Here is a 26,105-nt window from a genome sequence, read left to right on the forward strand (position 1 = left end):
TCTGTTATCCCCCTCCAGACTAGCTGTCCTGTCCAGTGCATCTATAATGTTAGTGACAGGTGCACGGCCTGTGCAGACGATCATATGCTGCTTGTGTTTTCTGCAAACATCCAGCATCGGGTGGAAGAGTTTAGAAATAACCCGAACTCGTTTACAGTGGAGTTCCAAAGCAGTTACTGCAAAATGATACTCTATGCCCTCCCACTGTTTTCATTGAGGTACAAAAACTAATTGAAATCCAAATCAATGTCTTTAGATCTCTCATAAAACACACATGTTGTTGTTTTTTTTTTAACTTCTGTTGGCATGCAAAGCTTGCTAGGTAGATACATGTTTACAGGCTGGTTATAAAAATGAATCAGGATGCATCATCATCAGTGACATTTAACAGCACAAAGAGGAATCAGATCACAGTCTCAGATCATTAAGATAAACATGAGTGGGCTGTTTAAAATAGATAAAAGTCAAAACCTTCACCAGCCACAAAGCTGGATATTAATAGCAAACTTTTGACTTATTTATAGTAGTTTTTTTCATACGCGTCAATAACAAATAATAACAATAGCACCATTAATTGTACACTGCATTATGACCTATGAGGTATACATATATTAACATACCCTTATAAATATGTACTGCTGGTCAGATAAATTACAAGGTAAAGTTTTGTAAAAACTGTGGTTAGCCGTGGTATAGCATGTTAAATACATGCTATTAGCATGTCAAAAACAAACCACAAAATTTACCATCAAAATATGAGGTCAGGCCGAGCCTTCATCTCAACACTCTACTTTAAATTTCTTGCAGATAAGAAGTTTATTTATAAGATTTTGTTTTTTTTCATTTTTTACTGAAACTCCATTGAAAACTTACTGTTTGCTTTTATATAAGCTGGTTTTCAACAGAGCAGAATTTAAAAAAAATATTACTCATGAATAAATAGCCTATGTTTTTTATATATATAAAGCATGACTACAAATAACTCTGAAACTGTGCTGCATTTGGACCAGTGGATAATATTATCACTCTGTTAGTACCTCGTTCTGATGTCTCAGTGATCACAGTGAGTAAACAAAGGAGTCTGCTCTCTGCTCTCACAGCAACATCTGGGAGGCCGGTTGAGGCAGGCCCCGCGGTTGGCCCCTTTGCAGAAGGAGCAGAGGGACCCACACAGTGAGTTCGTTCTCTGACAGGCTGATTGAAGATAGGTGCTGCAGTAGAGCAGAGAGCATGCAGGACATTCCCAGAGCTCGCGGGCAGGCTTCTGCAAAGACCCAAGCAAGCTCACACACGCCCAGCCTGCACACAGTCCTCAGACAAGTATGTGGCCCCCACCCCACTAAGGGGGAGGCGATGTCAGGATAATTCATTTAGTTCACTTGACCAAGTGCCATGTGAGGCCCCAGCTCCTCTCTGTCTGTCTGTCAGGGCCTTTACAGTTCAGAGGCAATCTGCGCTATGAGGAGCTGCAAAACATTAGGTGGACATGATGGAGAGATTTCACTGCTTTGGAGCAACAAAACAGATTGAGGAATACATTTTTTTTAAATCGCTTTATCAAACATTTCTAGACTATTGCATACTCCTGCTCTTATAAACGTTTACCATATTTTAGCCCGACAGTTTTAACATAGTTTATCCTGGTTTGCCATATTTATTAATATAAAGCTTGTGAGGTGTTCAGGCAGGAAATCTATAGTATTAGTATTAGTTAATCTACAAATCTATTACCAGCAACTTCCCATTAACATAAAGGTATATAAACCTATTTCCAAACTCCCAGTCTTCCTGTGCTTTCAAATTACCACCTCCTCCCCAACCACCACCACCTCACTCCCAGCCTCGTCCAGGTAGGTACACAGTACTCCTTCGCCTGATATTTTTGTTCACCGGGATGAACACATTGTATAGATTTATTATTTTATTGCTTGTTTTTTAGCAGGCAGCATTGGGATGCTCTGAAGGATGAGGCTGTGCTCCAGCTATTCTTACTCTGCTTATTTTCACCCATTGCTGGGTCAGTGATTTTGGAAATCTCTAAGACTTTGCATTCCAATAAAGGTGGTTATTTAACACAAGACTGTCCTGGCTGGATATGCTTTAGCATCCCTCGCTATTCTTTACAATGCTTTACCATGCTATCACCAGACTGTATTACACTTTGTTAAGCTTTTGCTATGGGAAACTTTTATAAGGGTGTCCATTGAGTTAAGTGGCATTTCACCTCCCTCAGATGGCATTAGCTCAATCTGACACTGAAACCAGAGAGTCTTCAGCAGCTAGAACTTGAAGACTGCAGCATGGGCTGCCCTTCAGGTGAGGAACATTACGTTGCAATTTAGGATAACAAAACTTTCCCATTAAGAAATGAAGAAGCAATCTGGCATATGAAGTCTCCTATATATGCAGCCACTATACACTGTATACTGGATTATTATAACCCTGGTTTTATTTGCACATTTAAAATAAGAAGACTTAACTTATTCGGCACTGGCACTGGAAGTCAAGTGCTGTCTTTACAGGACTGTCTGCTAGGGTTGCCACCTGTCTAGGGTTACCACCTGTCGTTGTTTTCCCTAGAGTATCCTGGTTTGGAGGAATTTCAGTATGCCTTCTCGGGACGATAAAGGATCCTGTTTTGATATATTATCCTGTTTTTAATCTTATGCTTCCACAACTGTCCTACCATTCAGAGGTCCTGTTTTTTTGTACCTCAACCCTCCTGTTTTCCCAGAACCTATTAGCAATGAAGAACAATTCCTTCATTCTGCACTCCATCTGCTATCCCGTCTACCCTCCTCCCACTGTAGCTGGTCTTACCTCAGGTAAGTGGGCTGCCAGGTAGCAGCCGGATTACTAACCAGTAAGTCACGCCGCTCCACTCACTCACCACGCCCCTGACTGTGACATCACAGCAATCGAGCAGCTATTAGACCCAGACACACTTTATGTTGTTTTATGAAAACCGTACCATAGAAACACATCTACCCACCAGCTAGACTGATAAGACTAGATTAGGAAGATTTTATTGCAACAGATGTCCTTAGCTTTGTTTACTCAATTTTTTTTCAGTCTATTTTTTAAATATATTTTATTGTCGGTTTATTTTTTTTATTTTGTATTGTTGCACATCATAATTTGAGGGATTATAGGTACAATTCATAAATAAGATCAATAACATATATATATATATATATAACATTATATATATATATATATATATATATATATATATATATATTATATATATATATATATAAATAGTTTTACTTAATTAGGTGTAGACTTGACTTGCTGTTTTTTTGTTTGTTTGTTTTTTTTAAATTATGATTTTTATTAGTTTATCATTTCAACCAACATTACGATATCACAAAAGTTTTTTTTTTTAAATTGACGGGATACACATGTGTTATGATAGACACCACGATTACGACTAGCCGGCGTTGCACGGTTTATACAAAGTAAAACGTGAGCCAACTTTGATGAAATGAGAGCAGCCTACGGAAAGACCCGTGTCTCAGCCACGGCAGCTGATTTGGCTCGCCGATACAGTGTCGTGCCCTCTCTCCACAGTTTTCATTTAGTCTGAAAAGTAGAGGAGGGGGAATAGTTGCAAATTTGCATGAAAGGCAGACTCCTGAGTGGACCTGCGTGAGTGAATGAGTGAGTGAGTGAGTGGGCGCTTCACTGCATAAAAAAGTACGGGGGGCGGATGAATCTTCACTTCAGTACACCAGAAAGGCAAACTTTGCACAAGATCGTCCAGTAATAAAACCAATCTGTCCCAAAGGCAACGTGTGTTCAGATAGATATCTCGGAAAAAAACAGCAAGAAAGGTCTAAAAACCGAGTGATTAATAAAGCAAGGACTACGTTTCGAGGCGGAGTGTTACTGGCTCCTGTTTGGGGTTGCAGAGCGCTGGGTTTTGAGCTCTGCTGAGTTGTCCAGAGTCGGTCTTTGACAATCAAAACTTTTTTTTTTTTTTTTTTAATCTGAGATTGAGTTGAGCACAGGGGTTTGGAAAAAAAAAGGTTTTAGAATATGTCTTCTATTTTGCCTTTTACTCCCCCGATTGTTAAAAGGCTTCTAGGCTGGAAAAAAGGCGAGCAAAACGGACAGGAAGAGAAATGGTGCGAGAAAGCGGTGAAAAGTCTGGTGAAGAAGTTGAAAAAGACGGGACAACTGGACGAACTGGAGAAAGCGATCACAACTCAGAATATTAATACGAAATGCATCACCATACCCAGGTACAGATCATATTTAAACACGCTGACACAGACGAGATTCGAATCGAGGAAGGAAACGGGAGTTATTTTGTAGTTTTTGACAGCTAGTTTCTATGCAGAGAGTGGGTAAACATTTGCTTTGTATAGCGCTGCTAGCGTGGTATTATTGTACAGTAGTGTATTTCAGAAGTGCTTAGTGGGCACCCGTGTGAAGGAGTAGTATTTTGCTTACCCGCGTCGTTGAGTTCTGTAGAGAGTTTGTTTTCCACTTCGCAGCCAACAAAACAAAATCTCGATAACCAACTACACTAACTGTACAGGTACAGGAATTGGGGAAAAAGCTCTACTTCGGGTTTGATATTACTAGCACGAGATATTCCTACACACCGTTGGTTATAGTTACACGTTCATATCTTATGGCTGTGAGTGTAACGAAGTTGCAATAGGGTTATTCGTTTTGACCACTAGACTACTTTTCACAGACACTGTGTCCATCGTGCAGACAGATGACCCTCCTAGTCCTAACATTTTTACCATGCCATTGGACTAAAAAAAAAAAAGTGGGCACGGTTCGATTGCAACTAAACAAATAAACACAGCGATTACAACTGTGTGCGTTTGAAACGGCTTGATACGCAAACACGTACACAGCTGCAAAGTAGCACTGATACTGTAGTCGTCCTAGTATACTGTTAACGTACCCCGAGGGATACTTACTGTTGTAGTATGAAAGCCAGCAGTAGGGCTGTTTTCGTTGTGTAGTGTTTTCTTTAAAGCTAACCTGCCTTGTTAATGTTTGCCCACTGTGGTTGCAAGGCCTGTGTATATTTTGATATTTTTGAAATGTAAAAAATGTTGTCTTTCTTTTCTGAAGTTGAAACGAGCGTACAGTTCAAGACTCTTTGAGTTCAGTGCACACAGTGAAAGTGGATTTCTGTACTGGTTCAACACACCAAGAAAATACAGGATTGGGTTATGCATTCAGAAGTTGAAGCAGTTTATTGCTGGTGTGGGGTACTGCTGAAGCGCCCCCGCCCCCCCTCCTCAAGAGCCTGTTAATGGAGTTCTGCTGGCCTGGCTAGGACTTGTGAATTCTGACCGGCAGACACCTGTCTGTGGTTTTATTACTGTGCAAATATGTTGGTTTGGGCATGGCAAAAGAACAAACAAGCATATACTGTACTGTGCTCCAATCTAAGTGGTTTATATATATATATCCATCTAAGTATATATATATATATATATATATATATATATATATATATATATATATATATATATATATATATATATATCTTGTGTAGTTAGTCCTTTCACTAATATATTTTACAGTAGTTTTAGGTGTAATGGTTCTCATTTGATATACTGTTAATGGGGATCAATCGACACACTTGTAGTAAAGTCTAAGGCTTTGTTCCATGGTGGTGTTGCAGTGCAGGTGGAGTTTGATTGCTGTATCTCTGTTACTGCACTGTAAGGAGTTGCATGTGTTTTGATTGCTGTATCTCTGTTACTGTACTGTAAGGAGCTGCATGTGTTTTGATTGCCGTATCTCTGTTACTGCACTGTAAGGAGCTGCATGTGTTTTGATAGCTGTATCTCTGTTACTGCACTGTAAGGAGCTGCATGTGTTTTGATTGCTGTATCTCTGTTACTGCACTGTAAGGAGCTGCATGTGTTTTGATTGCTGTATCTCTGTTACTGCACTGTAAGGAGCTGCATGTGTTTTGATTGCTGTATCTCTGTTACTGCACTGTATGAAGCTGCATGTGTTTGGCACTTGCTGCATGGAAAGCTGGGTTTGGAATTGGTGCAAAAAGCTTTTAATAAAACAGCATGTGGTTCCGATGTCTTGTGGCAGATGTTCCAGAGCACTGTAGTTCAGTCAAATGTTTGACATCACCATAGTTATAAAAAAAAACAACAACTTAAAACATGTGAATAATAGCTACCAGGTGTGTCTGCATCTAGGGCTGGGAATCCCAGGTGCGGGAGAAACAATTAGAACTTTTATAACACACAGTGGTCCATTGTGAACCACTTGGGATAGCTTGAACTGGGAACAAGCTTGGGTTCTTCTGTATGGGTCATTTGATTTGAACCACTGTGGTTATGACGTGACGTGTTGTGTAACAGAGGTTCAGTCAGAGGTGTTTCACCTTGCAGACCGCTTGTGATTGAACCCAGGCTCATTAATCATTGCGGGTTTACCAGTAAAGCAGTGGTGGAAGGTCTAGGGTCCTGTGCACTTGCAGTGTCTCAGCCCAGGGGATATAAACTCCTTCTCAGCGCTCCTCAGATTAGACTAGTGCAGTGCAGAATGACTAATGATGTCAGAATGTACACTCTGTGTGGATCACAATGCAAAGAACCATTCTACTGGGAGAGGGCAACATATCTTTGGATGTAGGGACTCGCTAAAAATTGGCAGCAGCAGGGCTTTAATGATCAGCTGTGTGTATGAGGATAGACCCGTCTGTATGTGTGTGAGGAGAGACACGTCCTGGGCTTGCCACTAACAAGTTACAGGTATTGTTAAGCAAGTAAGATTTGAATGTGTAAACACTGGAAGATGGTGTGGAGATTTCTTTACGTTTTTGGATATTTGCTGGTTAGCTCCCCTAGGACCAGGTGGCCCGTTATGAAAGCCTTTGCTATTAATAGGCTGTTGCAGGCTGTGGGCTGCTGTAACTGCAAGCCGAGTAGTTAATATTAAACTCAACAGTAAGTGTTGTTAAAATGTCATTTGATTTTTAGCATTTCGTTAAATAAGATGTTCTAGAAGATTGAACTCTGTGGTAGCCTCAGGTTTTCTGTGCATGCAGGAAAGGGTATCAGGACTGAAGGAGAGGGCCTATAGTGAGGAATGCAAAGGAGAGTACACTGCTGTAGTGGCAGTGAGAATTAACTTTGCCTTGCAACTGATATCTGCATGAAGTCTGACATAGCAGATGTCTAGCTATAGCTCTAGGTGAGGTCTGATATCAGGGCAGTGCTGAATGATGATGTCATTGATGATGTCATACTGCAGCTAGCCATGTCTTGGGCACCCTGTCCGCTTCTGCTGCCTGCTGTGACCTATATACATCTGGATTAGTTTATATGAAGGTTTAGTATTCAAAAGCATATCATGAAGTGATTCTAATGACAGAGGTCTTGCTCGGTTCAATCGCGATACCTCTGTGGTCACAGCGGAAACATCTATGTCTTTAACTTGCTGAAGTCATATATATGACCATTGCTTTTCTGTAAAGTTACTTATTGCTAAAAGAGTCAAGTTTGCCTACCCATAGTGCAGGTTCATACCAGGACTAAATAACACGAGTGAGGAGTACAGAATTAATTCAGTCTCTCTGGTCTAGAAGAAAGACAGGAATGGGCGATTAAATGAACACACAGCTTGGTCCTTTGGGTTACGCGTCCAGGATTAATGGTGATCTGGGTCTGTGAAACCAGCCGTAAATCCCACATGGTTAATCTGAGTTCCTATTTCAAACACAGAGGGTAGGGCGTGAGGGCCCAGGTAGAAGCTGAGTCTGCTGTGCACTCCTCTTCATCAGAAAGGAGACAGTGTGATGTTTGTTTCAGCTGACACACGCACCCACCCCTCCCCCTGAATCGCTCCAGTCACTGAGTCACCAGAGAGCTGACGAGAGAGCTGCTCTGCTCTAGCACTGGGAGGGCAGGAAGAGCTCCTCTCGTTCCAAACCTCTTTTTTTCTTGACTCTGGATCGCTATGCTCCAGCAACCTCAGACAGCAGGATCCTCTGTAGCCGGGGTGATTCGAAAGTCACTGGACCAAAACATGTCCGCTTGTCCAGTGACTTCTGGACAATTTATGGTAACTTGTGCTAAAATGCCTTGACTAGTCTTTGTCTAATATAAATACTAAATTAAAATCAGCAATAACCCTTGGCAAAACAATACACCTGCAAATATTGTGCACACTTTGTATGAAACTTTCATTTGCTTTCTACAGCTGCAGTCAGCAGCATGTATGCTGTTATGAGAGCGTGGTTTGGACAGCAGGTCAGTTCGGACCCCTGGGATTTAAAGAGAATATATTCTGAATTGTTATTCTGAATCACACACACACACACACATCCATGCCTTTCAGGAACCTGCTGTCAATTGTGTGCCAGCTTTCCCACACAGCCCAGGCTACACCCCTTTTTATAAATAAGTTTAGTGTTACAGTAACAGAGCAATCCAGCACTTCCTGCTGGAGTTTGTCGTTTAGCTTGAAGGCATTTTAGCTTTGAAGTGACTCTACCGGTGTGCTGCCAGACCTCCTGGGTTAACATGAAACTAAAGCCCATCATTTCTTATCATTTATTTCTGTTCTGCCTACATGCTTTCTTATACCTTTCCGGTTGCGTATTCATTTAATGTGTTGGGAAAGTGAAGTGCTCAGTGGTGCTTTGTCTGGTGTCCGGCCCTCACGTTATATAAAAGGAGACGTCAAGCGATCTGGAGTGGCACTCGGAGCAGGCTGCTTTTAAATGGACCAGGCTGTCCTCTAACAGCACCCCTGTGTGGATCCGATTTATATTTATTTATAGTTTGCTTGCCTTTGTGTTTTTTGGCAGGGGGACAGAAATCTGCATCCTGCACGTACGTTTTAGTTTTTTTTCAAATGCAAAACTAGTGAGTCATTGGTGCAGTTCGGCCTCATGTTTAGTCTTTGTTCGCAGAGGGTCTAATAATAGAATGCAGGTAGCTGGAATTTGATATGAAGAAAGTGATTAGCCATTACTAATGCTGCTTCATCAGTAGTTATTCATCTGGAACCAAAACAACAGCATGCATTAGTTACGGTTTAGTTTAAAGAGACAGAGAGTTCAACATGGGGAAACAGAGAACAGTTTGCACAGCTCAGTTAACCCTTTACCTTCTGAAAAGCACACTTTCTCATCGGCCCATTGTGATTTATTGTTCAGAAAGAGGAGGATGGACTATAATGGTGCTGTTGTGCGAGATAACATCAAAACGTTCTGCAGTACAGGGCTGGTGTATTCCAATGCTAAGGCTCCGAATGCTTTTGAAAGTGTGTCTGCTCGGATTAGGATCACCAGCGCGGTTTCTTGTTCAAAGCCGCTCTTGGGTTCAGTGTGAAATGGCTGCCCTGGGGGCTGGCCGGGTGAGACAGGGAGGCAGTCATTACATTCCTGTAACCAGGGCTTGTATGGACAAGCATCGTGTTCGAGTGGCGTATGAAATGCCATCGCTGAATACACGCTGCAGTGCTGCCGTTTGTTTGGTTTGGCTTCAGCATGCTGTGTAGTGTTATTGCTGGAGAGAGCGTCACTCTACAAAAGGGTGTTCCTCACTAATTGCAGTTTACATGTGAGATGATGTGTACTGTATAACTGTGCATTTGTGCAATGTATCAATCCGGTACGAGGACTATACAGTATGTTGCTGATTTAGTTTTTCACTGTTCGGTTTCTCACATTAGAAGAGGCTGCATCTTCAGGCATTCTGATAAAAATATTTTACTCATGAATGTTTTTTTCAGGAGTGACTGCATCACTGTAGGAAATAAACAAAACCCAGTACTTCTGTCAACATTGGTTTAGAATGCTTCCTTTGTTTGGAAAGGTGATGACAGTAGATGAATTAAAACACGTTGCTTCACTGTGCCAAGGCCTTTCCTCGAACTGTGTCAAAATGTTTGTCGTCCAGTACATTCATTTGTTTTTTTTTTAATTTTATTTTGCAAAATAAAAAGTGTAGGCTTACCAAATTGGATCCAAGCGCTAGTTTCCCTGCAACCTGGCTAGCTAGGCCTTCTGATCTTGCACATGAACTTGTGTTGTTTGGCAGTCTGCCAGTGTCGTGACCCCCAGGTGATGCAAGGTGTTCATTCAGCGCATCAGCAAACTGACACCTTGGGGCTCCTGAGTTCAAGAGAGGAAGACGGTCCAGCTGGCTGACGCAGGTCATGTTGTCGCTCTGACCTCGCGTCGCCAATACAAGATCATTATTCATGGAGAGATCTTTAAACAGGAGAGGTCTGCTGAGCTGCAGCTGCATTTTTGCATTTGAATGTGTGTTAAAATTTGGAACTTTGCTTACTCTTCAAACCATGTCACCATACATCCATATACAAGTTGTTTTCAATTGGTTCCAAATGTGTTAAACCATGTTAAATATTTCAACGAATAGGAAGTTATATGGGATCCAGCACCCCTGAATAATAGAGCATTGGGATTTGTACTTCTCTTACTGTTTGTTACAGTACTGTAGAATGAGGCTCTAGTGTGAATTCATTTAAATGAATCTTTTCAGTTGTTTCTGTTTTATTCAGGGTTTCATATATGTTATGGAAACGATTTCATAATTCACAGATGTTTTAGCACGTCCTTGGTGTTGCTGTAATTTATCACTACAGCAGTGGGAGTTCCATAGCAACCTCCTGTTGCAGGCGTTCAGTTTAACTGAGGCCCTCTCCAGGTGCTCACACAGGCCCAGTACAGCCCCCCCCCAGCTGCACCAGGAGCCACAGCTCCTGAAGAGAACCCTCAGTGATCTGGTGCTTTAATTATAAAAAACGGTGCTTGTCAAGGGATTTATCAAAAATGACAGGAAGCCCGCAGAACCCCCTGGCATCTCCAGAGCCGTGCACTGCTTCGTCAGCCAGAGACTGGCCTCGGATTTCAGTGGCTCCACGCGAAACTGGCTTTCACCTCCTTCAGCTTTGGGTCTGCTCATTTCCTTAAACTTTGACCTCCCGTTGTTAAAGAAGTGCCTTTTCTAGTTCATGTTGGAATATCTCGTCCACCCTCTAGGGGGTAAAACAGGTTAACTGCTCCTGACACCACACAGCCAGCACCCGTCCTGTTTCACCTCTCATAGGCACCGTGGATGAGTTCCTGTAAAGGAATTGTTTCCTTAATAAAGAGCCTGGTCTACCTTCAGTACAAGATAGTTCATTGGGGTTTAAGACACTGTGGGGCTAATCCACTTAGCTTTTGCTTTAGTGCCTACTGTATCACTTCAGTTGATTCTCTGAGATGCTGATGAAATTATGCATTAATTATTTGCTGAGCTGTGTCTGCCTCGCTGGGTATTCAGTGCACGGAGTTCAATCAAGACAATCCTGCGACCACAAAGTGGCTCTTCTGTGCTCCAGTGTGAGGTGGAGCTGGGATTCCCCATGCAGGGCTCTGGAAACGGAGAGCCGTGGAGTCAATGGGATCTCTTGTGTTATTCAGCGCTTAGGAATGCACAGACTTGCTGCAGTTTGGGTGTAGGCGTTTGTTTGGCTTGCTTGGGGGTGGATGATTTAGAAAGTACTCTCGGATTTTGCATTGGATAATGGATATTTTATGTACAATGAGTGTGTGTGTGTGTGTGCCTGTGTTTTTTTTTTTTTTTGGTTTTTTTTGCTGTAACAAAGAAAATAGTTTTTCTTGAGCAAACTTCAATCGTAACAGACTTTCTAAATAGACAGCATTGTTAAAAACTGAAGCGGAAAGCATTGTTTAAAATAATTGCTAGCCCAGCAATTTAGTTGCGGGGCGATACATTTTCATTACCCTTATGAAGGAAATTGTCAAAGTTATCTAGCATAATGCCTACTTTAAAACAGGTCTGACTCCCACCAGCGCTGTCAGGCCCTTGCCTTTTCATTAGCAGGATCAGCTGATTGCTTAGATCCTGATTCTTACTAATCTCAGACTAGTGTTCCTTTAGGTAAGGCAGGTTAAGATTAATGCTGATCGGGGGTGTGTGTAGCCAGCCATATATCCCATTCATCAACACCAATTCAACCCCCAAAAGCATTCTGCCCCATCCTGCTGAACAGACAAAATCATCATCTGGTATGTGCTGCAAGGATCATATGAAGCGAATGGTGGCAATGCAGTTTTAGTGTTCAAAAAACTTCTAGAACAAATTGTTTCAGTGCATTTGTATGAAGCAGAGAGTCATATTAACCAGCGTGGCATAATCAGGAGCATTTCCCTTTTGAACTCCCAGTATAATCTGTCCTTATTTCAATGTGATAATAGTATTGTAAGCTTTTTGTTTTTAATAGAAAGCATGCAAACAGTATTTAATAAACCCTGCAGTGGATCCTTTTCATAGCAAATGCTGTGTTATTGATTTTAGCCCCTGAAAAGGAACTTTTTTCCCCCCACATGTGCTTCTACAGTGTGCTACAGCTATCCCAAACACACGCTGTCACATTGTTTATCGCACAGTGCTATATCCAGAGAATTATACTCCCATTCATCTGCGGCAGGTGATTTCACAGTCACTTGGTTTACTTAAAAGTTTAAAGAATTGTAAGTGCATTGCAGCTAAAACAGAGCAGTCATCCGCGTGCACCACCCACTATCGCTGCAGTTTAGTTTTAAAATTGTGTGTGTGTGTGTGTGTATATATATATATATATATATATATATATATATATATATATATATATATATATATATATATATATATATATATATATATATATATATATATACCTGTATAGATGGTAGATACTGTACTGCAGTACTTCGTTTGGATATACAACAGTATGTAGAGGCTACTTTTAAAAGGCTTGATTTCCAATTCTCTTTCAGACATGAAAAACCCCATGAAGTTGCTGTTACCAGAAATGTAAATGGTGGGGTTTTTTTGTTTTGTTTTCCTTGGAAGATTTGAAGTAAAAAGCGGAGGAGCGGTTGAGTGAGCCTGTGAAACAGAGGAGATTGAAGCCACAGAGGAAGGTGGTTGTGGTGGACCAGGAGGTTGCTTGTGGTTTCAAAACCCCTTTCCACACTTGCACTCGCGCGCACGCTCACGCACTTGCTCACACACACACACTCGCTCACACACACAGAATGCAAAAGAAGAACTTACTGAGAACTGTCAGTGCTGTGTATAACTTAACAGCAAACGATTACAAAACACCTAGACTAACGGCACAGAGCTGGAGCGCTCAGATTAGTGGCAACCTTGTGCTCCCCCCTCAATAGAGCAAGACCCACGGGGGGAGGGGTTGGGGGGGGGGGCAGATATTGAGAGGGTCTCACACTATACTGTACAGTACCTCAACTTAGTCTTATTTGAAATCCAAACTTGCAAAAAAATTAGACTGCATGAGGAGATGACATTGAAGATTATTAGAAAACAAAACCACAGTGTTGCATAAGACTTTTGTACTAAACTGAATGTGATTTAGAAAATACTGATTGAAACAGTGCAGGTACCGTCTGCTGTGCCATCTAAACCAAGAGCTGTAAGATTGCCTTTTATTTGTGATTTAGGGCTGTAAATGTGTGGTCGTGTTAGGAGGCAGAGCTGTTAACACTGCGACGCTGCAGTCTACAGGAGCGGATTGTTCTTCTGTGTGTGGAAGGCGGAGGCTGCAGTCAAGCAGCAGCAGGATTCTGGGTACCCAGCACCACTATGGCACCTCAATGACATGCTGTCGTTTTGAATGTTTATTTCCACAGCAGCAGCAGTGTGGAGTAGCCCTAGTCACTCTGTGGCTTCCCTGAGCGCACAGCCCTGAAGATTTTGGACATTCTGCTACCCTGCTGGTCCAGTGAACGGGCTGAAGGCTTGCAGGGCACCTCTTGGTACTTTTAGGAAGAAAATGTGCTTGTACTGAGTGGGTCTGTTACCCCTATGCTGGGGGCCAGCAAGGGCAGTGTGCCAGAGGACAGGCAGCAGCTACAAGCTGGCAAAGCACTTATTGGTCTGCAGACAACTCCTAGCCGGAGTATTTTATAGAGCGCAGAAGAATGTACTTTGATCTACCGGGCAGGCAGAAAGAAAATGCAATCACAAGCGTGCAAGGGGGAGACTCGTAATGTTTCAAGATAGACAGTAGGAAGTGTTTAGGTCCCCTTACCTGCAAGGTATTTGTGGAGGTTAGAGAGTGATCCTCCCTGCTCTGGTATGCCTTTCATTCTCTGCAGGGCCCATCTGCTGTAGCCAGAGTCGCAGGACGGGAAGCTCAGTATTCATTTCTGTCTGGTGCTTTTTGATCTTTAGAATGATGTGTCAGTGAATTGTAAGGGTCCAGTTCTGTGTGAATGTAGAGGACTGCTATGGGTGTGTGTGTGTGTGTGTGTCTGTATGTATGGAAGTTAGGAGGAACTTTTTTCATCCAGAGATTAATAGAAAGAATGGCGTAGTCTGCAAATGATCACGTATAAAAATAAGACATTTTGCATAGCGGTTGCACCAATTTCAGATTGTACTTTAATCAAACTGTTTTTAAAAAAACAGTCCACAGAGGACATTATCCCCATCTTGCTCATTCTGAGAGACGGCTCTGTTCAGTTACTGTACTGCGCACAACACTTCAGTCGAGGCTGGCATTATGCTCTGCTGCCTGACCTGAAGCTTGTTAAAAGGGTGGTCCGCCCCAAGTCATTAATTGGTAACCCTGTCTGTCACATACTATAGATAACCTTTAACAAGGGTAGGCTTCAGTTACCTGGATAATTGTCTCTCAGACAGCGTGTTTGTCATTGACAGCAGTGCAGGAAGCAGGGCTGATAGACAGAGACAGAGCCCTCAGTAAACCCGTGTTTATTAGCAGGGAGAGGTGTGAGCGACTGCTTCCTGTGCTCTGGGGAGAGCGAGGCTGTGGTTTCAGGGTGGCTGTGGGAGTCGGGGGGGGGGCAATTTCTACAATTGCTTCGCATTAGAACTGATGAAAATCAGCAGCAGCTTCTGGTTGTTAATGTTCTACATGACAAGTTTTTTTTTTTTTTTTTTTGTCAAAACCGTTTTTGTAAAATGGACTTTTTTGCAAAAATACAGTTTGGACTGATAATCACAATAATCGATCATCGTGATGTTATTGATAATGTGGGGGGGGGGGGTTATTCAGTGCCATGTAGTTTACACTGGGCTTCGGAAAACAACCTCACTTCAGCTCTCACCTCTGTGTGAGAGCGAACTGGGGTATCACTTTATTGAAAAAGCAGACACAAAAATGAAACCTACTCACAGGAGAAGGTCACAGTAGGAGTTCAAACATGAGTTAAGATAACCGTGGTTATCATTTATATATATTTTTTTGGTAATCAATAATTAAAAATATCTCAGCCCTAATATAAACCTGAAAGAAAGAGAAAGAATATGTTTCTCGACTGGCTGATTTAATGTGCTGGACTGACATGGTGCAGCTTGGTAAAAAAACTCCTCTGTAAACAAGGGCTTTGTGCCTCAGCCTTCACATGGCAGCGCTTAGATCTGCTGATTCACACATGCACACGCACACACTGAGACTCACACACACGCACACGCACACACTGAGACACGCACACACTGAGACTCACACACACGCACACGCACACACTGAGACACGCACACGCACACACTGAGACTCATGCACACGCACACACTGAGACTCACGCACACACTGAGACTCACGCACACACTGAGACTCACGCACACGCACACACTGAGACTCACGCACACGCACACACTGAGACTCATGCACACGCACACACTGAGACTCGCACACACGCACACGCACACACTGAGACTCGCACACACGCACACACACACACACGCACACACGCACACGCACACACTGAGACTCGCACACACGCACATGCACACCAAGACTCACACACACGCACACGCACACACTGAGACTCGCACGCACACACTGAGACTCACGCACACGCACACACTGAGACACACGCACACACTGAGACTCACACAAAAGCACACACTGAGACTCACACACTGAGACACACGCACACGCACACACTGAGACTCGCGCACACGCACACACACTGAGACTCGCACGCACGCACATGCACACACTGAGACTCGCACACGCACACACTGAGACTCGCACACACTGAGACTCACACACACTGAGACTCACACACACGCACACACTGAGACTCGCACACACGCACACTGAGACTCACGCACACACTGAGACTCTCGCACACACACACTGAGACTCACACATGCACACGCACACACTGAGACTCACACACACGCACACACACTGAGATTCGCGCACATGCACACACTGAGACTCGCACACACTGAGACTCGCACACATGCACACACACACAGTGAGACTCGCACACATGCACACACACACATTGAGACTCGCACACATGCACACGCACACACTGAGACTCGCACACATGCACACGCACACACTGTCTGCAGTGAGTCAGGATTGCTAACCTAATTCTTTACGATGGCTGCCTGTTCATTGATGTGGAAAGTGTTAGGAAACGGCATGCTGTTCGACTCTGTTCGTGTTTTTTTATTTGCTCTGTGGCTTTTATTAACGAGACCTTCCTCCACTCTCCTTGAAAGTTTTAAAAAATGAAGAAGGCAATACAGAGCTCTTGGAGCTGGCATGGACTGTATTACAAATTGGTTATACTGTTGAGCTCATGCCAAGGCAAGTGTTTCCACAAAGCATTGTAGTGTAACTGCATTAACCAAGGTGATTTTTTTTTTGTGTGTCAAGAGAGTTGTTGTTTGAGAAGGGGGTTCAGTTAGTATCTTGTTAGTCAGAGGTTGTATTATGGTTAGGGTTCAGTTAGTATCTTGTTAATGGACAGGGGGATTCTGTACAGTATGTCCTGTCCCACGCTTGTTTCTGGTGGATGTCATTGCCGGAGGCTCTTTCTTAGTGAGAGGTGGTATTAAGCAATCCCTCCTGCTGGATATATGGCCAGAGAGCAGAAAGGCAGCCTGTTTCTAAAAGCACACACAAGACATTCTCACAGGAAGTGACTTGTTGTTTATTGAGACGCGAAAGTGGGCGGAGGTTCGAATCTCAAACGGGGGGCTGTTTACAATTTCAGGGTTTTTTTTGTTTTGTTTTTTGTCTGCCATTTCTTTAAGGCACAGGAAAATGAACTCAATCTGGTTCTGATTCTGAATGCCGCAGTCTAGTCCAGAGACCCCGGATTAAGAAAGATAATTTTTTATTTTAGTATCAGATTGAGAAAAGTCCCCGTGGTGATTGTTCTGTTTTCTTTTAGTAGGGTTTATTAAGATTTAGCTCTGGTGAAAAGTGAAAACAAACTGAAATAACTAGACATCATTAATCTCCATGTAGAAAGAAGCCTGTGTATCAACAAGTTGATTCTGAAAACACTGGCAGGTTTTTGATCATTGAACAGAAAGAATGGTGAATCAGGCTTATTGAATGTGATTCTGTTGTCTTTTCATATATATAGGAGGGAGAGATGGTTATCATGTGGGCTTGTATAATTTGTGCACCCGAACGGTAAAGCACAGATAATGAGCGCTCTACTCTGAGATATTTCCTGAGATATTCGGTCATGTGTGTGTTTGCGTAGGATTGCGTCTCTTCCTGCAGGATGCCCTTGTAAACAAGGTGATTCAGTCCAGTGCTTGCCGTTGTCCCTGACTGCAGATCCTAACTGTGTCCCTCCTTGCAGGTCTCTGGATGGCCGGTTGCAGGTCTCTCACCGGAAGGGGCTGCCGCACGTCATCTACTGCCGGCTGTGGCGCTGGCCGGACCTGCACAGCCACCACGAGCTGCGGGCCGTCGAGATGTGCGAGTACGCCTTTCACACCAAGAAGGACGAGGTCTGCGTCAACCCCTACCATTACCAGCGGGTGGAGACGCCAGGTAAACCAGCACACAGAGTCATCCTCCAAAGCTAAAGGAGGAACAGCAAAGAAGCAAAGTCCTGATATTGTATGAAGAGATCTAAGTGACTGAACCATACCTCCTTCCCGGAATGAACGTCTCTTAACGCACCGGTTTGAACGTCTCCTAAAACCCTAACCCTAACCCTAACAATACCTCCTTCCTGGAATGAACGTCTCCTAACGCACCGGTTTGTTTTGTGACAGTGTTGCCTCCTGTGCTGGTGCCGAGACACACAGAGATCCCCAATGAGTACCCTCCTCTCGACGACTACAGCCATTCCATCCCCGAGAACACCAACTTCCCCGCAGGCATTGAGCCCCAGAGCAACTACATTCCAGGTACACAGGGCAGGGGGCTTGACTCTCATTAGAAAACTCGAAGATCGCCCAGCAGACAAACGTATAGGCGATACTGGGTCTGTAGAATTGATCTGAGCTGCCCCGCACTTCACCGGCTCCGAAACGAAGCGTTTGCCAGTTTGATCACTTTTCTTTTCCTATTTGTAAAGCAGCGATGGAAGGCTTTGCTGTGTATTCATGGTTCATTGTATTAGAGGGGTGACAGTGTGATGTTTCTGGGCGTTTCAGAAACCCCACCGCCAGGCTACCTCAGTGAGGATGGGGAGACGAGCGACCACCAGATGAACCACAGCATGGATGCAGGTAAGCAGAATGGGCCCAAGCCTGTCTGCTGTCGTCAAGAGACCGCATAACTCCAGAGAGGAGGAGCAGTTCACGTACTGTCTTCGATCCCTCGATTGCAGCTAAACTAGTTCAACCTGACCAAGCACTGTCTGTCTTGTATTGGAATGCTGTAATTCAGTTTTAATGTAGACCCTCTGAGAGTAGGTACAAACGCTTATCAGTTTAAGCCGTTCCAGCTTTTGTTCGTGTTTTAAATAGACACATCTTGCACCTTTTGCAATCGCCGCTGGCAGCGAAGGTTCACAGGAACGCACACGATGCAATTGAGTTATGCCTTGAACCGAGAGCATGATGTGACTGTGATCTGATTCTTAATTTCAATTCCTCATCTTTCAATTTTCAGGCTCTCCGAATTTGTCACCTAATCCAGTTTCCCCTGCACACAGCAGCTTGGGTAAGCATTAAAGCTGAACCGTCTTCTGTGAAGGTTAGCCTAGGTGAATGGCATGTACGTTATTAGTAATCAAATTAAATGTTTGTCTTTCTTAGTCATTTTTTTTTACACATGAACGTGGAGTATGACGTCATCAGTCAGTAAGATGAGTGGAGGTTCAGGGGGAGGTCACAGGGTTTTCAGTGGCTACAAGCCCAGTTCAAAGTTTGCCTGTTCATTTTTTTGGATCCACTGACAGAAAACTTTTTTTTTTTTTTTTTTTGGTTGAAAGGGATAACAAGACAGTAAAAGATGCCATTGAAAAAATTACAGAAGCTTATTGAGGTTAAGAAAAATAGATTTTAAAACCTTTAAAGCATTAATGACTGCTGGTATATTAATGACGATACCATCACTAGGTGTGTTCGTCCCCATGGCCCGCCCCTTGTTTTCAGGATTAATAAACGCTATGACGTTGTTCTGCTCGTGTTCCTGGTTCTGTCCCCAGCAGACCTGCAGCCTGTCACATACTGCGAGCCAGCGTTCTGGTGCTCCATATCGTACTACGAGCTGAACCAGCGGGTGGGGGAGACTTTCCACGCGTCCCAGCCTTCGCTCACCGTGGATGGGTTCACCGACCCCTCCAACTCTGAGCGCTTCTGCCTGGGCCTGCTCTCCAATGTGAACAGAAATGCAGCCGTGGAACTCACCCGGAGACACATCGGTAAAGAGAGCTCTTTATATTTCTGTGAAACCGCTTGGTTTTGGTGTTTCATTCGCGTAATGTCGTGAACAGGGGTTGAGTAGGTTTTATCATGTTTATTTGAAGCACAGCAGGTTATTTGGTTTGTTTTTCTATGGCTGCAGTGAGCCAGGCTGGGTGGTGCAGCGTGGTTAAGTTGCTGTAGTGGTGGCGGTCACCTTTCCACACAAACCCAGCTCAGGCTCCGCTCAGAGTAACAGCGTGGTTTTGCTGGAGTTCACGGTGGTTTCACTGCTGCAGTTGAAGCTTCCTGTTGTTCCATTCGCAGTGCTGACTCATCCTGTTCTAGCACAGTGCAGCTTACAGTGGCAGGAACGAGGTTCAGTGGGTTCGGCACGGCAGGTTGCGAGGGATCGACTGGCTCAGCTTTCACTGCAGTGAAAAGTGCGCAGAAGTGTGTCAGATCTGAGTTCAGCACTCGGGGGCATGTTTTTGTAGCACCTTTAATTCACTGCTATTTTTTTTATTTTAAGCATTATTATTTTTAGCATTATTAGAGTGCTAGATTACTTCTAGTTTAGTAAAATGAGCAGGTAAAGTATGAAACCCATTCTAAATGGTTCGTTTTTTTCATTATGTGTGCACATTGTGACTGTGTGGTGGTCTGTCTGTCTGTCTCAGGCAGGGGTGTCCGGCTGTACTACATTGGGGGAGAGGTGTTTGCAGAGTGCCTGAGCGACAGCGCCATCTTTGTTCAGAGTCCAAACTGCAATCAGCGCTACGGCTGGCACCCAGCCACAGTCTGTAAGATCCCTCCAGGTAAGCATGGGGCACTCTTACTGTGTAGTGCAAGATCTTTGACCGAACCAGGTTTCCATGCGTTACACAGTACAGACACATAACCAAATTATTTCACATGTGTAGCATACACAGTGTGTACTGAACAAGATCTGCTGATGAAAGGAGCCACACTGGCATGACTGTAGATGCACTGTTTATGGGAATGGAGTCTTATTTTGCTTATACCCCACACAGCTGAATCCCACACCTCATTGTTTTCCTGTCTGATCGCAGGGTGCAATCTGAAAATCTTCAATAACCAGGAGTTTGCCGCTCTGCTGGCGCAGTCAGTGAACCAGGGCTTCGAGGCGGTGTACCAGCTGACCAGGATGTGTACGATCCGCATGAGCTTCGTCAAGGGCTGGGGGGCTGAGTACAGGTACGACTGTAGGTTCCCATCTAGCTGCGCGGATGCTAGTGCCACGTCCAGTAAAGGTGCACACGAAACCCACAGCTCAACAAGTGATACAGTGCCCTCCTCTGAACTGTTGGCGGTAGTGGTTTGTGTCACCCTTGTCCACACGAGGGGACTATATTGAAGATATACTGGTGTGTATACTGGGATATGTAACCACAGCTTCCTTACTGAAGGGAGACACCATTTTGTTTTTTCTTTTTTTTTTTTTTAAATTTATTTTAGTTTTTGTTCCTCTTTTTAAAATGGCTGCCGTAGCTTATAAAAAGAAAAGTTTGAATGTAATTGTTGTAACAGCTAATTTAGAAAGAGATGACATTCTTGATTCGAAATGCTGTGAAAATGCAATGACTGCTTGTTAGCGATCGTTGGCAGTTTAAATGCGGTGGGAAGTCACTCTGATATCAGTATAATTAGTATGGGTGTACCAAGTAATCTCTCTCAGCAGTCTTTGCCTGGAAACTAACAGAATTGCAGCATGTTGAGAAATTCTATTAAATAAATGCAGTTGCATGTACTGCATGCAGATAGAAATGTATCTGGTGATCTGGCTGTTGGGAAACTGTAAGAAAAACATATCTAATGAGGTAAAAGCTGCATCACTTTGAAACTGAAAAAAAAATGGAATATTAAAAAAAAAAAAAAGAAAACGAAAATGATGTCCAGCAGTTCCATACTCTACTGGCTAGCGTTGCAACAGTGGTAGCTTTTATTAATACATCAGAAAAACTCTGAACAGAGAGGTAAATGTTTAAACTTGAAAGAGCGCTTGTGTTTTTGTTACTTTTTTTTTTCTCTCCCTCTCCCTCTCTCGGTCCCCTGGCAGGCAGGGAGGTGCAGTCTCACAGGGCTGCCTGTCATTAGGAACTCCCCTTCCTTGTAAGTCCTCCAGATGCTATTGAGGCCTCTTCTATAAACCGAGCCGATATCCCACGGCGGGCTCACAGCCAGGGCACCTAACATACTCCAGATGTGCACGGCTGAGCGAGTTAGGGGCTTATTATAGACAGCCTGTGATTACAGCTCGGATTTGGGCAGGAAAAGCAAATGGCATTAGAGCAATAATCCAATATGAGAAGTGTGCTGTTGATTTTACTTTATTGGAATTCATTTGGAAATAAAAATATAAATAACTGAGTTTGAATTCCCAGTTGGTACAATAAAGCTACAGTAAGGAAAAGCTAGTAAGTGCATAAAGTGCTCAAACTCTTCATTGTCACTTGTATTCCTTATATGAAGTTCTTTTTTAAAATGGCAGCCTCTTTACCTCAGCTAAAGGTTTCAGGTCAGTTATTTCACAGTGAGTCTCTCCCAGGAAGCTACTTTCCCTCCTGTGGCGTTGTGCTATGGAGTGGATGCCACTGGAACACTTGGTAACGAGGTGTGGTGTGTCTTTGTTTCTAGTTTCTTCAATAAATATTTGAGTTGTGACATTTTATTACTTGTCCTTGGCCTGCTGGATGTTTTGTACCCTTCTTAATGAGTATGTTCGAGTTGTTCTCTCGGGTCAAAAGGTTGCAGGAGCCTGGTGCGTTCTTCGAGTGGGGTTGACTCATTTGCAGCAGCCGACTCATTGTAAAAATCCAACAGTGCTGACAAGCAAACCAGGACCAGAAAAAAGAAAGAAAGTGACTCAATTCAATTAACTTAGTCCCCCTGCAATAGGACACAGGTCAACTGAGACACGCTGGTTTCATTGCTTTCATTTGTAAATCTTTTCAGTGCCATTTAATGATGTAATTTCAAACAAAACTATGTATCCTGTCAGTAATTACTACCAGGCTTGTATATAAAAAAAAGTAGCATTTCTCAGATGGGATCGTTGATCTAATTGATCTCCACACCTGCTGTACCTCGGTTATGAAAATCAAACATGTAAAAACTTAATCGTCGGGGAAGCGTCTTCTTTAGTGAGATAAAGGACTAGGGTGTGTAGATCAGCCACCGTTTAGATCAATTGAGCAGACTCCAGCGTGTCTTACTAAGATCAGCAATTCTCTGCTGGAGAAAAGGGGGGCTTTGCTCTTGTTTGAAGTTTCTCAGTGAATGAAAACTGAAACAAAGACTTGGTGTTTTTAGTGTTTTTTAAAACGTGCTGCTGTAAACATGATTGGGGTCATTAAGGCATTCCTCATAGTGAATCTGCAGGGCATCGCCTAAGCAGAGAGGAATGCATTGCTGGTCGGCTGCGTGCTGGGTGTTTTTTTTTTTTTTTTTTTCAGCTCCTATGTTTTGTTTGTCTCATGCAGGCGGCAGACTGTGACCAGCACCCCCTGCTGGATCGAGCTGCACCTCAACGGCCCTCTGCAGTGGCTCGACAAGGTGCTCACGCAAATGGGCTCCCCCAGCATCCGCTGCTCCAGCGTGTCGTAAGAAAATCCGTCCCCCGCCCCAGACCGGAACTCCCGCAAGACGGAACCCGTATGGGGTCTGAAGAATCGCAGCGTTGCTGGTTTCATTCACTTTTCAATGCCACTTCTGCCATTTCTCAAAGACTTGTTAGCACTTTCTGTGGCAAAAGCCAAGGGCAGAGAGCATTGGAGACAGTACAGGTTAGGAAGGTTTCCCAGGGCTGGTATCACGTGATTATTTTGTTTGGTTTTATTTGTCTGTTAGTTGTATTAGTTTGTTTTTTATGTGTTTTGGCAGGTGGTGCCAGAAGCAGTAGCATGGGAGTAATATTCCTGAAATTGCAGGATTTCTGCTTCTCCTCTTTGAATTGTACAGGTAGAACCTTTTAGGGAATAGTTTATAACAGGAGTCGTTTGCAATAATGCTTGTTTGTTTGTATTTAAAGAAAAAAAAAAACATTGAAGATTTAACACCTTGAATAAAAGGTTTAGTTTTTAGATGGAGCTAAAGAAATGAAAAAGCTCACATTTGTTTATCTTAATCGTAGCAAACAAACCATTGCTTTCAACTGAAAGAGTACGCTGCATTTTTACATTCACACAATGTGGAAAAGGGGAACACATTCAAAAAGTATCTTTCTTTTATAATCAGTCTAAGGAGGGGTGGGAATAAGACTCCCATTGCATTGCAGTGTGATCCATTCCAGGTTCCACTATTGACTTTAATCAAACACGCCTGAGTTTGTTACCGATACACTGTGGCTAATCAAGCTTGTATTAAAACCTGGAATGGATGAAACTGCTATGCAACAGGAGTCTTACTTCTGTCCCTGCATTCTCTTATGATGATGTTTTGCTGGACATTGTGTTTTTCAGTTTGGTAACTTGCTGCAGTGTGAAGGCAGTGGATGTTAGAAGCTCAGTTTCTACCCGCCCCTGTGATATCACAGTGCGTTGTTCATGGGCTTCATCTTTACTGCAGTTCATAAATTCCACTGTGGGACACAAGCCACAAATCATTAACGAGCTACATTATCTGACGCGTACTGAATGCATCTCAAAAGAACTGAACTTGACCAGAAGTGCAGGTGAATCAGCAACTGTGTAACAATACAAACATGAATACAACTACTGTATGCAGTAGTTTTGTTGAAATGTAGTTTTGTATTGAATTAATTTATTACTGAGCAGACAAGGAAGTTCAGTTGTAATTTCTCCAAATGCTTTAATAAAGCAGTCCTGTTTCAGCAATGGTCTCTTTTATTGACAGTCATAAAGGAACCTGTAAATACTGTATATAGACACAAACTGAATGATTATTTTTTCATTACATTTTAAATGGAGGTGGCATTTGGGATTTCACCATCACAAAGCAATAGCTGCAATTGAATTAAAAGAAAAAAGTAAGGTGTGTTTTATGATGTTTTAATTAAGCAAATTTACTGTAGATGTGCTGATCCATTTTAAATAGATACAAATTCTTAAAGTAAACAAAACAACTTATCCAGATCAAAGGAAAATGTATTAACCCAGTTATCCTTATTTATTAATAAAGATCAAACAATTCATGCATTTTAGTGCCCTTTAAATAATTTTAGAATTCTGTTGTAAAATGGAATGTCCTGCATTCTCGTTTACAAAGCAAGTTCTAGAATTGGTTAATCTAAATATATAAAGTGATGTGTTTCCTGAGTTTGTTCCCCTATAATATTTTTGTAATAGCTGTGCAGTGTGGAATGGCTTTGTTTTGAATTTGTACTGTATTAACACTACAGAAAGGGAACAAGTATTGCCTCTCCTCTTGTCACCCCCTCTCCAACCGATTTTTGACATTTATATCCTTCATGCAGACCCACTTTCCAGTACAGAATGGAGAAATCCACCTGCCTGGCACACAGCCTTGCTACAGGCGTGTATAGTTCAGCAGGTCTTTAATGGATAGCCTGCTGGAGGAGATGCAAGCAACCATTGGGGTAAAACTGAGCTGGCTGTTGAGTTTCGAGCGACACATTGAAACAGGGTAGTGAGGGCCGGACAAGTGGAATTCCTCGCCCCATTGGAACAGGCCTGGGAATGACGAGAGCAGATCAGGTGTCCATATTGAGCTCACTGCTTGGAGCTGCCAGTATTATGTAATTATACTGTTATCTGTCTAAAATCACAGCAGATTATCCATGCGCTGTAGCAGGATTGGGCATTTTACCAGACCCATGCTGTATTGGAGAAAGAAAGAAACACATAGCATCTACAAGTCTGACAGAGACTTCTGCATTTATACATTGTATTTTCTTAGCAGTTATTTGTAGTTTGTAGGAAATGGTTGGAGATTTTGGTAAAAAATTATAATGAAGGGGAGGGGGAGGGGAGACTGCTGGCTGACCTTTCAGATGCCCTTAAGTTTTTTTTTTTCTTTTTGTACAGCACAGAAAGTGTAAATGTTATTAATAAAAGGGAAATGATTGAATATTGTATGCATGTATAATTTGTTCATTTTTTTTTTAATGCTAGATTTGTACACTCCAGCATTGTATCGCCTCCCTCCTCCCCAGTGCACCAGTACAGTAAATCCTGCAGGTTTGAGGTTATTAAAATGAAGTTGCAGCAGAAGGTGAGCTAGGTGCTGCTGCAATCCTTATTGAAATGTTCATAATAGGAGCCCAGATTACCTGCAGGGCTTTAAATCCTGCCAGACACTCTGCTAATGCACAAGATAGGGAGGGGGTGGGGGTGAGGAATCTGCAGTGCTGCAATACTATTCACATGCAACTCCTCTGATCCAGCGGGTGTCATTCGGAGCTCAGGAGAACTGTGGTACAGGTGTTCATTGCCATTGGGGTGGGGAGGGGTGTGCAATGTAGGTGACAGACTC

The 26,105-nt window shown here is 43.0% G+C and overlaps 1 protein-coding gene across 2 annotated transcripts; it reads left to right on the plus strand.

The window, feature by feature from the left end:
- The first annotated feature begins 3,658 nt into the window (after window positions 1–3,658).
- LOC121299241 (mothers against decapentaplegic homolog 3) lies at window positions 3,659–24,593 on the plus strand. 2 transcript variants are annotated; one of them, XM_041226901.1, is made up of 9 exons: window positions 3,659–4,247; window positions 17,633–17,826; window positions 18,054–18,188; window positions 18,438–18,512; window positions 18,898–18,948; window positions 19,436–19,651; window positions 20,312–20,449; window positions 20,705–20,849; window positions 23,135–24,593. In XM_041226901.1, the coding sequence occupies exons 1-9, from the start codon at window positions 4,042–4,044 to the stop codon at window positions 23,256–23,258; spliced, it is 1,284 nt and encodes a 427-aa protein (XP_041082835.1). In that variant the 5' UTR covers window positions 3,659–4,041; the 3' UTR covers window positions 23,259–24,593. The 2 variants fall into 2 exon arrangements, with proteins under 2 accessions (XP_041082835.1, XP_041082836.1); XM_041226902.1 differs by having other exon boundaries at window positions 19,439–19,651.
- Window positions 24,594–26,105: the final 1,512 nt, after the last annotated feature.

This window comes from Polyodon spathula, chromosome 24, assembly GCF_017654505.1.
Source record: "Polyodon spathula isolate WHYD16114869_AA chromosome 24, ASM1765450v1, whole genome shotgun sequence".
Taxonomy (NCBI): Eukaryota; Metazoa; Chordata; class Actinopteri; order Acipenseriformes; family Polyodontidae; genus Polyodon; species Polyodon spathula.